Genomic DNA, 17785 nt, shown 5'->3' with positions numbered 1-17785 from the left:
TTTGAAATGGTCCCAATTTAACTGATTGATCACAAATAGATTAATTTCCCTTCAGTAGCATACTGATAATTTAATTTCTCATGTCAATGGTAGCATGAATCTCATGTTACATGTCATCAAGATACATCTACTTCTGACCATTATAAAGAAAGATTCCCTTGTCCGGTTCTGTTTTTCATACTGTAAATGTGTTTTACAACACAACTGTGAGTTTCTTGATGGTATATTAAAGTAATATATACACATCTAATTTCGAGTTTTTGTAAATTTTTGTACGATTTTTTTCGTATTTTTTTTAGTATTTTAAGAGCTCTCGTTAAAACCTTTAATGTAGCATTAAAAACAACGCCAATCAAATTTGAGTTTTTTGTGTGTAATTTGATATTTTATTTTACCTCTAAAATAACTTTGTAAATGGTACTGACAAAAATGTTCATATTAGTGTTATTGTTTATCATTACATCGCTGTAAATTGATTACTACAAAAGATGATACTTTCAAAACTGATCAAATGCATTGAAAGTAATCTTATGGAACCTTTTTAATGGTGGCAAATATTTTTTGTCGATTTTGACAACTTAAAACGAATATTTCTTCCTTCACTTCAGCGTTTTTTTTTATCTGAAAAACCGAACAAAACTATGCGTAACAATATAACATCGTCTTTATACGGGAAATATAGAGCTTCGCGGAGTGCAGCATGATATGATCGCAGAATTATACGATCGCAGCATGTCGAATTATGTTTACTTTGGGCAAGTGATAACACAATTTGAATTTTGACACACTCAAGCATAGAGCCTCACATGTAAAAAATAGAAGTTGTGGTATAATTGCCAACGAGAAAGTCATCCACCCAAGGGCAAGCATTGAACAATTTAATTTTTACAGATCACCACACGGTCTTCAATGATCGGCAAAACCCGTACCATAAGACAAGCTGTAAAATGCCCAAAATAAATGAAATAAGGTTCCTAGTTTGGGACAGGTACACAAAATATGTGGTGGGTTTAAACGTATTTGTAGGCGCTCAACTCTTCCCCTATCCTGGGACAGTGTTGAGAAGTACAACAAGAACGAACTTTATAAATCTGTTTAATTGGGATTTAACTCTTGAGAGAGATACAGAATACAAACACTTTTACAAATTAAACAAAAGACAACATGCTGTATATACCTCGAAAGAGTATTCGCTTTTTCTTTAAGCTTGTTCAAAACCAAAATCAACTTATTAGTACATTTTGTTTACTCAAACAAAAGTATCAATAAAAACACGTCCAATAGGATTTTGTGAAAACATATCACAACATGTTTAGGAAAAACACCGCCTTTGTGCAATTGCCGACATGCAAAAAGCAATTACGTTTATATTTCACATTAACATGGTAATGTTACGTGATATTCGTTGATCATGAACTTTGTAAAAGGACTATTGAATGCCACCGCCATACTGAAAAGAATGATCAAGGGAACCAAGGTTAAAGCGGTAATGGAAATAATGTAATACAGGGATAAAGACCAGACATAGAAAACAGACATACACAACAAAGAATATAAAGTAACTAAAATCATACATACAAAGTAACAAAAGCAAATGAGCAACTCGGACTCGACTAAAACCTGGGAGCATGGACCAGGTGCACCAGTAGGGTAAGCGTCCTCTGCTTTTCTAGAAACACCCGCCAAGTTGTTCATAAAAAGTCAAGTTCGGGGTAGATGAAAGAGGAAAGGAAAACTATGACACGTTCAACAAATCAGTTTTCATGGCGCAGATGGATACTCCGTGACGATCCCCGAGTTCAAGATAACGACCATAAAGTTTCTATAGTTATGACTTCAATCTTGTAGCAACAAAACCCTGCTCCAGAAACCTATTTGTTAAAATTATAGCGCGATACAAAAAGTCTGCGTAGTTACGGCAAGCTCTGGCATAACGTATGCGTTGTGATATGAAAACTCTTTACCCAGGTGCTGAAGGGATTTTGTCACAGATGAAAGTAACAATTCTGAATGAAAAGACATCATGTTTGTCGTAAAGTTTGGTCAATAGTTTCCTTTACCATCAATTTTTGAGTGTAGGTCAAGATATGAGGCCGACTTAACAGTGTCTGTAGTATCCTCTATTTCAATTTCTTTGGGGTAGATGCGATTTATCAAATCCCCGAAATTAGAATTGTTTAAAGATAATTCGACATCTATATAGCGAAAACAAACTAAATTTTGATTTTGAGATTAAAGGATCTAGTTAGACAATATCCTTTCTTTCTGATCAGATCAGCTTTAAAGTCAGCCACATAAGAGTGAAGGTATAGGTCGGAGCAAAATAGAGGAGCACAATTTGTTCCAATTGGAATGCCGACCGTTTGTTGAAAAATGCGTCCATCATACTGGACAAATATATTGTCGATTAAAAATTCCAGCATGTTGTAATCATCTTTATTTGGAGTTATTTCTTACACAGTATGAGAAATCTCTACAAAGAACTATATATGTGTATCTAGGTGTACCATCTTTTTTTTTGGAAAAAAACAACGATGTATAATGTTTTCGAGTCGGGATTTTAACTGAGTATTGGAAATAGAAGTATGATCTTAGGGAGCCACCATTCGATTTTTATGGGCTATAGGATCAAATTTGAAATACAAAAGGCAGTATTAAAATTTTCCAGAAACAAAAAGTCGGGATTTAAACAAAGTATGGGGATTAGAGTATACAGTGTTGAAAAATCATAGGTTTTGATGATATCATATTCTGATAATAATCTTGCACTAATTGTCTCAAAAAGATCTTTTAAGTTTTTTGCAGGATCCACGTTGAATTAATACCACTACGGGAGTAACAAGTGTTGTGGTAGGAAGACATGTAGAAAAGGGTACCTCAGTAAAAAAACTTATTAATTCAATACGAGGGGTATTTAAAAAGTTCTGAACATTGATCTTGTATATTTCTATAAATTAACAGAATTAAACATTTTTATGTCCATGAAATCTCTATTGTTTCTCTAAACAATCTTATATTTTTGTATGGAATTTTCATGTTTAATTCTAACAACTGTGCAATTTGCACGTGATGATATTATATAGTGGCTGTAAAAGAGAATGGTTTTACGGTTGAACAAATGGCATGTTGTAAACTATGGGTGGTGTTTGGAAGTTCGGCCACTGAAATAAAAAATGATTTGGATCAATTTTACGCCACATCTGCCCGGTTTTTTCCAACAGTGTTACGTTGGTTTCATCGTTTTAAGTCAGGACTAGAGGCCACAGAAGACGATCCCAGAATTGGACGGCCACTTTCCGGTTTTGTAAAAAAGATGTGCATATTGTGAAAGAACTGATAGCTCAAGGAGCAAGATATACATTTGTAGGGTTGAAAAGTTAGCCTTATATTCATGGATAAATTCGTAAGCAGTGTTTACAATTTAACAAAAAGCTAAAATTACTCAAGAATTGTGCAATATGAGTACCCCATATGACCGATGAACAAAAACAGAACCGGGTTGATTGTGCAAAAAAAAAACTTTTTAAAAATACGAACACTGTGATCCTCGTAGACTCAATGAAATCATAACAGGAGATGAAACTTGGATTTATTTTTTAACCGGATTCAAAAGCAGGGAACAAGGTATAGAACGGAGAAATTGGTGAACGACCTCAAGTTGCATGAAGAAATAAGATGATGAAGAGAATATTGTACGCCCTATTTTTTAAACCAAAAAGCTCAACTGTTACAGGAAACATTTATGCTACAAAAGTGGTTAAACACTACAAATTAAAGCTGTTTGTCCACGCACTGGTACCCGTGGTATCAAGTTATTTCAGGACAGTGCACCTGTGCATGATACAGGATATATAGAGGTGTGCAATATTGAAACTTTGCCACAGTCTGCATACAGTCCAGATATAGCACCCTGTGACTTTTGCCTAATTCCATTCATCAAGAACACTTACGTAAAGGAGATTTGAAAAACTTTCAGCAGTCGGGAGTGCTGTTTTTCAGTGTATGAACAGTATACAGCAAAGTGACAATAAAACAGCTTTTGAAAACTGTGATCAATGGTCACCAAATAGGGTATGTAAGTCTCGTTACGTGTCCCTGTGGTTTCGTAAGAATGGGTCCTAGTATACAATTCAAATGTATGGAGATTCATCATTAACATAGCTTTGAGTTCAATATTATAAGCGAAGTATCTTTTTTGATAAAAAGTACTGATTTATATCTAGTTCCAAGGGACAAAAATGTTAAGAATAGCATAAAATAGAAGACTTTGCATTGTGAAGCATCGTTTGGATTTTCCGGAAGTACACAATAAAATGCAGATCGGTCTTCGGATTTCAATACGTTCTTTACCGGAAATTCCGGAAGGGAAATTGAAACTAGAACGAGACTTACAAACCCTATTGTTATCCCCATTCCCCAATTTGATAACATGAATCTCTTGACCTCAAAACTGATTACGATCAAATTCTTAAAAAAGGATGAAAAATATGCAACGGAAATACTGACAAATATTTAGTCCGGTTACAAAAATCTCGTTATTGGAATGATGAAGAACCGAAAATAGAACATTTAGGAGTAAAAGTAACCCTTACATGATTGTCACCGTAATAAACAAATAAACTTTGTGACAAAGTTCATGTGAAATTCAGGTGAAATAAGCCGTCACGCGAAATTTACATGATTATTTCACATGAAATTCGTGTCAAGTGAATTTCACGTGAAAATAACTTTAATTTCGTGTAAAGTTCACATGAATTTCATGTGAAGCTCGTTTGACATGGATTTCACGTGAAAATTATTTGCCTGTGTACCATAGGCAGTGACTGAATTTTATTCGGACTGGTACTTGGTATACAGAAACCGTCTCTAACGCTCTTTATCTCCATGAACCTTTGAAATCTAGCTGATACAGTGAAAAACGCAATCGTCTCAAACCGCTGTTCAACATTATGATATAAGTAACACGCACAATAAACATCTTGAATGTAAACTATATGAAGTGTTTAACACTACTTCTTCACTATCTCTGAATATCCAATTCAAATTATATCTGATTTTAAGTCTCTACAAACCATTGAAATTAAATTCCGAACTTAAAATAAACATCAAAAAGGCATTCATAGTCCTCTTTTTATCTATCATTTTGCAACAAAACCCTTCAGTAAGATTTAACACGTGGAGCCTTCACTTTTTATTAAATCGAATTGTTTATATTTAAAAAGTATTATACTCAACGAAGAATAGTCTAATCAATTTAAATACTCGTTCCCTTTATACGGGACAATACACCAGGTTGTATTGTGTTTTCTATAGAAGGCCAACGTAAGGCGATTTAAGTGCAGTGCCGTTTGAATGTTAGACGTAGAGAAATATAAAAACTCAATTATTTGTGTTTATCTAGGGAAATATTTACATAAAAGACATGTTTCAGCGACGACATGGTAAGCGGTTTATGTTTTCTTTTCTCAATTATCACAAATTTTCTGCTTATTAAGATAGATTAAAATGTCTCTATAAATGAACATGACATTCTCATGGCGATCAATAATGACCTACATGTCGACTTTGATTGTCTCTGGTTTCTCATTAACAACTGAATAATGTCATGAATCTATATCATTTCAAAATGGAAACAAAAGATATATTTAAAATGTATGCATGTAATTATTTCACTGGTTTTGATTCCCTCCCCCTTTTTTCAAAGTAACATTTCACTGCATTTTTTCATTAACCACATTTTGATTTGTGGATTTTGAATTATATCTACAGCTACTGCGATATTGTCTCTAGTTTCTCATGGCTACTGATCATGAACATTGTTATGAATCTCAGGGGGTGAATCCAGAGAATTTGATAAGAAGTCCATAGGGATTCAAGAAAAATTGGTGGGGGTAGGGGGGGGGGTAATTCAAATTTTACATGAAATGAACAAACTGTATCAACCAAAGGTTTCGTCTCTCCCCTCCCCCCACCCCACCTTGGATCCGCTAAGGAATCTATCTGATTTTAAAAGGAATATCAAAATGAGTAAAATGTGAAAAGTGTAATTTAAATGTCTTTTCACCGTTTGTGAGCCTCCCACATTTTTATCAAATTTTTACTTTTACAGAACACTTAGATTTTAATTAACCACGTTATGAAAGAGTAGTCAAGGGAACCAAGCTTTATGAATTAGGAAGTAAACATTTTCTTAATACTTCTATTAGGAAATTTAGCGTACATTTCCAGACGTATTTTCAATATAAATAACGAAAGAATTAAAGAAGCGAAAATTGTACATAAAAGTATACATAATGTATCCACACATTGAAACAGTGTCGAGTATATTAGATATTTTGTTTTCATTTGTAATTGGTTAATAGCAACAAAGCGAAAGAGATGTTGATCTTACCACTTTGAAGATTTTTTTGTGTAAACGATTAGCTGCATTTTCATTTCTAAAATTCAATAATTTAAAGGGTTGTCGCTGTCGATTTTCCATTTTTGTTTATTAGATACTATTTTAGATGAGTCATGAAAAATTCATATATCAGTTCATATAGACAGAAATTAAACCCTGTGTATATACAGACAGTTTCAGTATGAATCTATTTTCGATTTTGTTTGATGTCGTTTTATACAGGTTTAAATCAATAATTATGTGGGGAATACATTTACATTGGTTTAAACAGGACTGGTTTCGGTATACTCAATGTGTAAGACGTTTCTTACAGATGCCCACTTACTATGGGTTTCAACCGATAACAGTATTAAAATTTATTTACCAGATTCTCACCGTAAGATGTCAATTTCTCTTCAACAGCGTTTACATTACACAAGTTTTCCTCTAAAGCTGTCAAATTCACTTTTACACAGTATACACATGTAAATAATTGAAAAAAAAAACAGTTTATACGCAAAATCCCTTAATCCGGTCTCACGAGAAAAGATTCACCTTCGATATATGATAAATTTTATTGGATAAAAGTTTTGATAAGTCAACACATTTATCATTTATTCTAGTCATATAAAAAGCACTGTCATACCGAAGTCATCACATTTTTAGCTTGTCCCCTTACCTGTCCGTGTCATTTCGTCGATGGGAAAATACAAATTTTATTGGTTTGGAATAAATTAAGGTAAGAAACTGCAAAGTTATTTGATTTTATTTTAATTCACACCCTTTAAACATTAAACTTAAATTAAATTGTGAATTTGAAATTTATTACAGTCTTACGAATACCGTGTCATGTTCAGGCCGGAATGTTCGAAAGGTTAGGGAATTAAAATATTTACCCATTGCGAATTATCTTTGTAGGTAAATAAATACGTATGTTTGCTTATCGCCAAATAAGTTGTACTGAAGTTTAAAATCTGAGTAATAGGAAACAACGTTACATTACGAGGGTTAATTAAGCCTCTTATCTAAATACTTTCAACAAAAGTTAGATTGATTTAAACAATTGACCTTTTTCGTTAACACTCTTTGATTATTAATTACACTGATTAAATTAAATAATATGAATATTTTTAAATTCAATATATTAACATAATAGATCAGTGCCAAGGGGAATTAAGATTTAGGATTATGGTAAAAAAAGACTTTTTAATTCAACAGGTGTAACCTAGGCTTATTTTTTTTGTCAAAATAAGTTGACGTTTTAAACTGTTTAAAGGATGTTTTGGTTGTTAAAAAAAACCAAACAAACCACGGAAAGTTAAAAAAAAATGATTTCATTACTTCATCAGGTTATTTCGACTTATTCTTTCATTCTTAAAACTCATATACGATATAATTCATGTACTAAAAACTGTACTGAGTGATTACAACACCTATCAGTAAAGTCTGACTAGTTACATGTATCAAAATGTTGTGGAAATATTTAATATATTAATAAGTCTGCTGCCCCTCTCATAACAAGGAGCGGATCCAGAGATTTTGGAAATGAGGTCCCAGAGAAATTCAAGAATAACGGGAGTATTAGGGATCATTTGCTCATTTTGCCAAAATTTTACATGAGATTCACATTTTTTTTTCAACAAAAAAGAGGGGGTCCATCCCCCGCGACCCCCACCGGACCCGTAACTGGAACCTCCACTGGATCCATAAATGAAAAATGAAACTTGCCTAGTGATGCTGCTGGAAACAGAAAATCAAATCAATCTCTCATTACATGTCCCATTAGTTACCTTTAGCATTTTGTAATTTGCATCCGATAGATATTAACGTGTTCAACGGTCTGTGCGATTTTTTATCACAAATCCGTGCATGTCAATTTATAACGATATCTATAAAAATCACCGTCTAATGTTCAATTCAATATTTATACGTTGTTGATGAATTAAAACTCAATTCGTTTTTTTTTAAAGGAAGTTCTCAGGTTTAACTCTTGATTTTTGAAGGTAAGAACTTGGTATACAAGTAGATCTTTACACCATAGTAGATAGTAGATAGACATTGCATGTGGCATGGTTTTACATGTATGTTTTACATAATATAACATATAGTAATTGTACTCAAATCAATCTTTTTAAATCGTATTATGTATAATTTATTGTGACTAGCATGTTTATATATAACTGTGGTAAATATTATATGTAGCGTATTTAACACAATTCGAGCTTTATCCAATTACTTTTATGCCTTATTGTCGATTAACTTCACGAGGTTCAAGTCACCAACTTGTAAAGACTTTAAAAAGATTTTTCTTTCATTTTCAAAATTTTTTGCATGTTTGTATTGGCATTGAACATATTCTATCAATCCAATGTCTTTTTATAAGAGGTGAGAGTTAAAATATTACAAAATTCAAATGATAGAAAATAAATTCCTTGCTTTCTTTCCATTAAGCTAAGTTTACAATTTTTTTTCATACACAGGCAAAATATTTCACATGATTTTCACATGAACTTCACACGGTGAGCAAATAAATTGTGTGATGGAGTTCACATAAATCGGACTTTTACATATAATTCATACGAAATATTCACATGACAATCATGTGAAGTGAATTACACGTGAAAATCACTTGAACTTCATTTTATTTGTGTGAATTTCATGTGAAGTTTGATCACGTGAATTTCATTAGAACTGTTTTTGCCTGTGTTTACATTTGTACGAATACCTCTATCTCTACGGATCTCTTCAATTAAAATTTAATCAGACAAATCTCGAAACTGTAATTTGTTAAGCACGTTAACACTTAATAACGCTCACTCACTGTGTATTTTCATATGATAGCTTATTTGCCTAATACAAACAGTTGCATGATTTGTAAAATCAATGTCGTAACGTCCTTTAAAGACGAGCGCAAGTTGTCACTTAAATATTTAATCATAGCAATGCATGCATGGTAAACACTTTTTTTGCAGACCGGACCTTACTCTCCCCGTCTTTACCTATTACAGTTCGCTTTTCGTTTTTTCAAGTAGTTGTACCCTTAAGAGAGAAGACAACTATTTTTTGGCTGGGTTGCACGCATGAAAATCGGCCGATATATATAGAATGGTGAAGGTCGGGTGGGCGGGGAAATATTTTCGTAACATTTTTCTCAGATACTAAAAATCACAGCCACTGGAAAATTGATACTTGGTCTTCAATTAATTTTAATGGATTCCAATAGAAATTTGGATCCTTCGTTTTTTTTCGTGTAGGGGTGTAGAAGGAAACTTTCGACCTGACCTTTGTTCTAGCGCGCTCTCGTGACCTGTGAGTTCGTGGTAGTTATCGAGATCCTTTCTCTTCTCTTCTCGCAGGTCGTCAATTGTAGTTTTCTTAGAAAATGTAAGGCCCAGATTCATGCTAAAATCCTAAATCTTAAAAATCAAATATTCGTTTCTCAGAGATACAACTATTACATCCAATTATGTAAAGATGTATGTCTATAGTCGATTTAAATGTCTCATCATTTGGTTTATATACATGTAACATTATGATCCTTATTTAATATACCTAATTGGAAAGAAATCTTACACCAGTGGGGATAAATCTTATGGCATAGTTTTTAAGGATACACGCTACCCTGCGTTCAAAATTACAATATCTATAATACTACTTCAAAGATATATATGAAACATGTTCCAACACCACTGAAATAGGTTGAGTCATACATGTACCATCAGTTTAAATGAAATAACAAGTTTAGGTACATTCAGAATGTGTGACGAAATGTTAAAATTCCAGATCAAATACATTGTACATCGTATTTTATTTTTTTTCATAAATGTCATACTTAAATAACTTAATTTGCATGCTAAGCAAACATTCGTAGTTATTAAACATTATGACATTTCAAAGAAAAAATCTGAATTGAATGTCTTAGACTTTTTTTCAAAATGATCATATTGAGAAATGTTTGAGATATACGCCCTCCTACAAGCCGTAATCCCTTTGTAAGTAATATGAACACGCATATTTTATAAATGGTTAAATAGATAAGCATTTACAGTCATATATATTTACCTTTTTCATGGTACATATACAGTACAGACTCACTTAAGAATCATGAAGAGGATGAAAGTTTAACAATTTTATACATTTTTTTTTACAAAACGACATATCAAATACGCTTCACGTAGCCATAGTCCGTATAGATATATATATTATGAAAATCCACCCGGTTAACATCCTTTTCATTTTTTCTCCAGATCCAATACGGAGAGTCGTATAGGCCCGTTTTGTATATATACTGCCTGTTTCCGGGTCTGCAAAATTTTCATACAGACTGGCATGTCATACAGACTGGTCATACGGACCAGATGTACGGACTGTTTGAGTGTTACGAACTGGGTGATTCTGTATTGGGCCAGAATTGATTCTCGGTCAGCTATATTCACCCTCGGCCCACAGGTCCTCGGGACCAATACAGACAACGTCGAATCAATACCATGGCAGATACAGAATTAGCCAGTTAGTATCTATATTATCAATTTTCTTGAATAATGTTAATGCATCCAGAACGTCAAATTAATAATGTTAGAATTATGAATTAAGTACCAAGCAAAAAGTACTTCAGTGGGTTAGGAAAGAGAGAAATCTCAGAGAAACCCTTAATCTTTTTGGTATTATTACCATAGGTGATACTTTTTGAAAAAATATTTTCGGTTGTGTGTAAAGTTTAACAATCACAAACAAACAAACAAAAAATCGACTTATCGCCCTTCCTTGTTTGCATGATCATTAGTTGTACCTGTGCCTAATGCATTTGAGTGTTGTTATTTTCTGTTTGTATAAACTTGATTTGGTATGACCTACGAGAAAGCTGTCTATATGAGCAAACAGTATTGGTTTATTTTTCACGTGCATTGAAGAACCATACCAGGTACATGTTCCTTTCAATCCTTTAAGTACAATCTACGCGGATCAAGCATTGACTTTTAAAATATGAATAGCATGCTCACGAATATGGTTCCCGGCTCACGATATTGTTACAGCTTACTTGACTTTACTTTATATGGTTCCAACGAACTAACTAAAATATTGTTTATTTTATTTTTATAAAATAAAGGTATCAGATAATAACAAATCAGTGGAATCAAAACTAATAGTTTATATTGGAAATATTGTACTTTTGGTAATAGGGTGGTTTTGGATATTTGCTGTATCTTTCTGGAATTTTCAAACTTCCCTTCGTATCAAATACGGAATTCAAAAGTTCACAGCCAGGTTCGCGTTTCGTTAATTTAGTCCGTCTTAATTAACGCTAACCTCTAATCGCAAGGTAACAGCTACACTAAAAACCTTTGTGTTTCTGTGATTAAAGTCCCCAAAACTCCTTCAGTCCCTTAAGTAGGAAATTCAAAGTAAAATCGGAAATTTATGAAAATCGGAAGGTAGTTGATATATTATATAGCTTTAAGAAATCGCATGTTTATAGTAATTTACCAGAAACAAGAAAAAAAAAAAAACAAAAAAAAAACAAAAAAACAAAACAAAACGTTAATACATGATTGTTCATGTACAAGTGAGGTACTGTAACATGGCAAAGTAAAATTGCCCACTGAGTCTCAATTCTGGTCGTTATTAGACCATTTAGTATATTTCACCATAAATGTTCCTTTTAAATCCGACGTCTTACCGGATGGACTGACCACCAAACAATACACCTTCCTGCTACAATAATGTAACTCCTTTGATACTAAATCAAAGTGGCTAAGTCATATGATTCACTACGGTTCTCTATTGCATTTTTTAATCATATCTCTATCCTGAGAATGCGTTTGATTTCATTAAAGTTTAGATACCATTTCTAGAGAGGTAAGATTGATTTTAACCTCTACCCGAAGTGGGCATGTTTTTGATCGTAGCACACTTCAATATTTAATTACTTTGATCTTGTATCTATTCCGTGGCTTGACTTTTCCGAAATACATTTTATTTTGAGTTTTAGTCTACAGTCAATTGAATTAAAGGTTCTTGATACACGAGTATCCTTACGCAGGTTCGGCTATAATAAATGTTAAAGTTTCCGGTTGAACTAATTTTTTCCACATTTCATTTCTTTTAATTGTTTTGGCCCAGCGTTGTTTATCATCGCACAATTTATTGCTTTAAGATAACAAGTTCAAGATCCAATTCAAAATTTTCAACTAATAATTTATGAATAAAGCATGTTCTTGGTCATTTTTCGATGCTTTAATCTATTTCTGTCGATTTCGGATATTTGTCAACTATTTCTAAGTGGTTTGCCTGGCTTGCAGCATGATACCTGGTTATAAATGAATGATTTCGCCCTAATGTCAATCAATGATGGTTATTAATGTGTCTACGTGTCGTTACACGTATTTGACTTTTTAGTTTATTTGAAGGATCATTCTATTACCGTTGATTTTCAAACTTGTGTTGTCGGGGCCTTTCAGAGCTTACGTTAGAGTGTCTTTACACCAATTGAAGACCTATTGGTAATCTCAGTAAACATTTACTATTTTTATAGGGGTTACACGATGGTGCATTTGTTGCGTTTAACCATATCAGCCACTGAAGTGTAAAACAATTTACATATACCATAGTACACCCCTTTTGTAAAAACAAGGATAATTCATTTTTCAGTTTCTTGGTGCGTATAGTGCATTTTGACATACGACCAAGTTACGATATAGTCACCAAATGATTTAACTTTTAAAACGTAATTTCTCATGACCGTGAAAGATTTAAGAAATTAAATTACAGTCGGTAATAACTAATCATATTGTTTTGACATTTATGATTTAAATACATTTAATTTCTCAATAAATTCAATATATTTATTGACATATTCATTTTCCTGTAGGTTATAGATGTAAACAAATCATGTTAAAATTTAAAATATTTTCTTTAAGGATATTACAAGTAAATGCATTTTACCCTTTAATTTGATTCAGTTTGGTTATTTATAATCCACATCGTCTTCAAAACACTTCACATTAATGTTCAAGTTGCTTATATTGTGTTATAAGTGAAAACTGCATAGATCAGCAATGGAAACGGGTAAGCCAATAGTTACCTACAATGTATGGGTTAAGTAATTTGTCAATTATGAAATCGGCAAGGAGCAGTCGCGAAACTTACATGTACCTTTTTCTCAAAGAGATATTTTTCGTTTAACATTGAGATCAATGCTATTTTAATGATGAATCTCTATGCATTTGAATGGGAGATGAGGACCCATTCTCATGAAATCACGGAGTCACATGACGAGACTTACATATCCTATGAGTATCAATCGCTAATTCAGTGATATGGAGAAAAATGTAGCATTTCTCATTTATTCAGATCTTCATTCAGTCGTCTATGAGACTCTCCTACTATAATCATTAGAACACATAGAAATATGAAACAACCAATTTTTTCCTCCTTTGACATTAATTGATTTCCCATTTCTGCAGGAATCGCAGAAGAAATGAACATCCTGTTACACGAAATGTCATTCAATTATCTTTCGTGTTCCTTTCCGTTATTGTATCGACTTTTAGATTGCTAATATTTGCTACTATTCCTAAGTCCAATTCTAAAGCCTTTTGCGTTGAAATTGAAATGTGTTGTTTAATTTTATCGATAGCTCCGTTGTTCTGTCTGTAATTACTAAAACTTGCTATCCTTGATAAGCTCTGGTAATTGTTTTCGTTTTCCGGATCAATATTTTGAAATCGACATTTCCTATTAAAACCAATACCTTTTGAATGTGAATATCTTTGAGGAATTAAATATTGTCACTTTTTCAATGTTTGCCTCAGTATTGGCTAACGTATATATCAGTAGACAGAAACTCTCTACAGGTGAAACATAGAATTAATGCGTTTTTTCCGATAGTATTCTTCTTTGATAATCCAAAACAGAAGACGAATATATTTTGAGTATGGAGAGCATGTCTTCCGGATTTACAAGGGCATAAGTTGGATTTAATTCATTGATTTTGAAAAAAAATTACTGAAAACGTTGATACATCTCTGCAGGCTAGGGGATTAAGATGAAATGGATTCCTAATTCATCAAGGATAGAAAATATTCACGATAACTTCTATTGACATAATTACTACATTTTTATTTGTTCTGCTAATATATATGAAAATTCGTTCAGTATATAAGGTAGAAACAGAATATATTGAAGTGATTCATTTGATCAAAATTTTGATTTGATCAAAGTTAAAAAATGCAGAAATTAAAAAAAAACCGAGTAGCTGTTGTTGATCTGTGCTCTACAGAATGTAGGACAAGCGTATCAACCATAGCATTAAATAAGAAGTTCCCCTTTAGAATATTTCAACGGGGAAATTTTCCTTTGCTTCATATGGTACATATGTAAGGTTTTTCATCAATATTTTTTTCTTTCAGCTTGGAGTAAAGCCGTTAAACAAATGTCATCAAAACATGACATAACGGAAACATGGATGAAAAGGGCGGCAGAACGCCGGGATATACCGGAAATCAGATTCGTAGTGGAGGGAAAGTCGCTTTTGGTCGACAAAAAAGAACTTTTTAGTGAGTCGCCTGTATTTGAACGAATGGCTAAGACAGTACAAGGACAACGAGAACAGGAAATATATATGAAGGGTAGAAGACGGAAAGATGTGATAAATTTTCTACGATGTACAATGCCCGGAGTCCTTGAACCAATGAACAGTAAGTAATTTTACACCGGTGTATTTAGTGTTTCGGGGTAGGAAACCCTGTTTTGTTTAAAGAAAATGTAATTGGTTTGCATATTTTTGGGGAAAATGGGCCTGGAGACTTTAAATTTATTGGTTGGACCCCATTTATAATCTTCATGCACCCCTGGTTTACACAAAGGTCCTTGTTAAGATGAGAACTTAAGAACGGATCAATGTATTATATGTATTTTTGAAGCTTTGCATACATGAAGTTGTTAAGTACCATAAAATACAGGTTACATGTATTATATTCAGCAAACTTCAAAATGCAGTATTTGAGTTAATTTTTTTAACAAATCGCCATTCCCCTTTTTTCAACATTACGAGGAGTGGTATTACTTAATGTTTTATTAAATTAACGTCCTATTGTTCTCAGATATCTTCTAAAATACAGGGAAAAGGTCATTTTGTAGATTAAGAAGATATCGTGCAGCTTTGAAGTTTTTTAAGCATAGGTTGTGTATTACTGATGATTTTTTCCATGTTTATGATCTGGCTACTATAGTTGCAGACTTTCGTTGATTTAAGGAGGTAGACATTAGGTAAGGGACGTAGTCTTGAAATCAGTGATATGTTTGTATCATATTCAATTTCACCAAAGCCCATCAAACTTTCATTTGAAACAGAATGAAATCAGTCCAAGTTACTTTGATGCTTACATGAGATTGATGTAAAATGGTGAATACAAACGTTCTAGTGATTAGTAAGAGTTGTGTCCCTTACCCTAGGTCTACCTCCTTTATATTGTTTGGAAAGTAAACCAGTATCACCCTCTAATTAAGAAGCTTGTGACTGTCTATTTGTATTATGAACCATATTTCAAAAACATTCTAGAAACTCACTACTAACACAAATAACATGCCATTTAAATTTTTTTTCCAAATGTATATAAATTTTATGTAAACTGGCTACAAACACACAGCTTAATATATAACCTACATGCAGCAGTTTTTTAGCTATCTATAATTTACTTTTCCAGCTGAAAACGTCCACAGAATTCTGCCGATGGCATTTGAATACCAGGCAAAAAACACTTTAAAACGAGCAGACGACTTCCTGTCGGAAGAGGTTCAAAACGCGGGAAACAGTTTTTCGTCACCAGAACTAGTGAAGAAACTTTTAGAAGCCGAACTTTATAACCTAGAAAATTATCTCAAGTCATGCATAATAGCTGCTTCAAGAAAACGTTTTAAGAGCTTATTGGCTTGCAAAGACTTTTACAAAATTACAGAAAAGACAAAATTAGAAATTCGATTCAAGCGTTGGAAAGATGTGGAAATTGTTTCAGATGTTGAAGCTAACTTAATGGAAAATAATGACAATGGAATAACACTTTATACTCGGTAAATTGACTGATAATTGAACTGTCCCTAAATTATTGTATAGACACACATATACCTCATTTTCAGATAACATAGATACATGTATATGCCGATATTGCTATTTCTTTTTACACCAGCCGTCCGTCTTTTTTTATCTTTCGAAAACATATGTAAGTTTAAAGCAGAAACATTTTAATCGTTGGCTTAACACTACATGCATGTTACCATAGAGTCATGTACAAATTTTCATAGGTGAACATCTTATAAAATTGATTTTATACATGTATGTTAGTTAACATGGGTGATTGCATACATGAACCTGGTGGTACCCTTTGGTACTACTACAAATTATCAAGTTATTTACTGTAAAATGTCGTTCGTTACACGTGGTGCATTATACATCACCATAAATTAGCATAATTTCCGCATGTCACTGTATCAGAATAAAATAAAATAAAATAAAATTGTGAAAATCCTAACTTTAGTTTCAATATGAAATATTAATATAATAATAGTGTTGATTCAATATATTAAGTATTCTATGAACGAAAAACGTTCCAAATTGACTAATCTATACTGAAAGGCGTATCTAGTTTCATTGATAAACACATTTCTGGTGCAAACCTATACGAGTCATTCTAAAAAAAAATGTGCAATTGTGTTGTCCCGGCAGGCTGGTAGACTGAAATTGTTTAATAAACATACAAAAGTTACGTTTTCTAGCACGTTCTATCCTAAAGATGGAAAAATATATGACATCATAACATACACATGTACAGTAATAAGAAGATTTCCTGATTAGTAGACATTTTTGCATATTTTAAGTCGCTAATATTGTTAGCGTCTTCTTGCACTCTTAATTTCAGTACTTAATATTCGCATATGATTTGCATAAATATGTAGTTATACGCCACGTAATGCTGCAGATCCTCGCCGTGTTTACCGTAATGACGTCATAGTTCCAGCTTCATACGAGATAAAATATACCTCTTAAGTATCGGTTAGCTTTGAACATTATCCAGTTTCCGACGTAGGCACAGAACCTCGTTACATGACTATATACATGCAGGTCATATACATTAGCGCGCCCCGATATTTATGAATATTCATTGCCAGCTGCTTAATTTGGTTCCTAAACAGGTTCCCTAGTCAATATCATAAGAGACCCAAAGATCGCCATACACATGTCTATGCGTGTTTTTTTTATTTGTATTAGAACGAGAAATTAACTTTAAAAGATAAAATGATCGGTTAGCATCAAATTTATGTAATATTACCCAGTTTCCGATTCAAACACAGGGGCTCGTTACAACTGATTATATAAAAGTCATATGTATGATCTAGGCACCGATATCCATA

General features: G+C 32.9%; 1 protein-coding gene across 6 annotated transcripts; it reads left to right on the top strand.

The window, feature by feature from the left end:
• The first annotated feature begins 5283 nt into the window (after positions 1-5283).
• Positions 5284-16905, top strand: LOC148613795 (uncharacterized). 6 transcript variants are annotated; one of them, XM_088587393.1, is made up of 4 exons: positions 5287-5441; positions 8350-8382; positions 14788-15075; positions 16084-16905. In XM_088587393.1, exons 3-4 carry the CDS (start codon positions 14811-14813, stop codon positions 16449-16451), a joined length of 633 nt encoding a protein of 210 aa, XP_088443519.1. In that variant the 5' UTR covers positions 5287-5441; positions 8350-8382; positions 14788-14810; the 3' UTR covers positions 16452-16905. The 6 variants fall into 6 exon arrangements, with proteins under 6 accessions (XP_088443518.1, XP_088443519.1, XP_088443521.1 ...); XM_088587394.1 differs by lacking the exon at positions 5287-5441 and adding an exon at positions 7030-7118; XM_088587392.1 differs by lacking the exon at positions 8350-8382 and having other exon boundaries at positions 5284-5441.
• Positions 16906-17785: the final 880 nt, after the last annotated feature.

The sequence above is a fragment of the Perna viridis genome, chromosome 6, assembly GCF_037379345.1.
Source record: "Perna viridis isolate PV_CMFRI_1.1 ecotype Kerala chromosome 6, ASM3737934v1, whole genome shotgun sequence".
NCBI classification, from domain to species: domain Eukaryota; kingdom Metazoa; phylum Mollusca; class Bivalvia; order Mytilida; family Mytilidae; genus Perna; species Perna viridis.
The sequence above is the reverse complement of the archived record's forward strand: the minus strand, read 5'-3'. Positions and strand labels throughout refer to the sequence as shown.

What these genes read in the sequence shown, in the direction of transcription:
- LOC148613795 (XM_088587390.1), top strand. Translation starts at nt 14,178, where the DNA reads ATGTTTGCCTCAGTATTGGCTAACGTATATATCAGTAGACAGAAACTC. An exon ending in TAGACAGAAACTCTCTACAG is followed by an intron (nt 14,233 to 14,787) that starts GTGAAACATAGA and finishes TTTTTCTTTCAG; the next exon opens with CTTGGAGTAAAGCCGTTAAA. An exon ending in AGTCCTTGAACCAATGAACA is followed by an intron (nt 15,076 to 16,083) that starts GTAAGTAATTTT and finishes TTACTTTTCCAG; the next exon opens with CTGAAAACGTCCACAGAATT.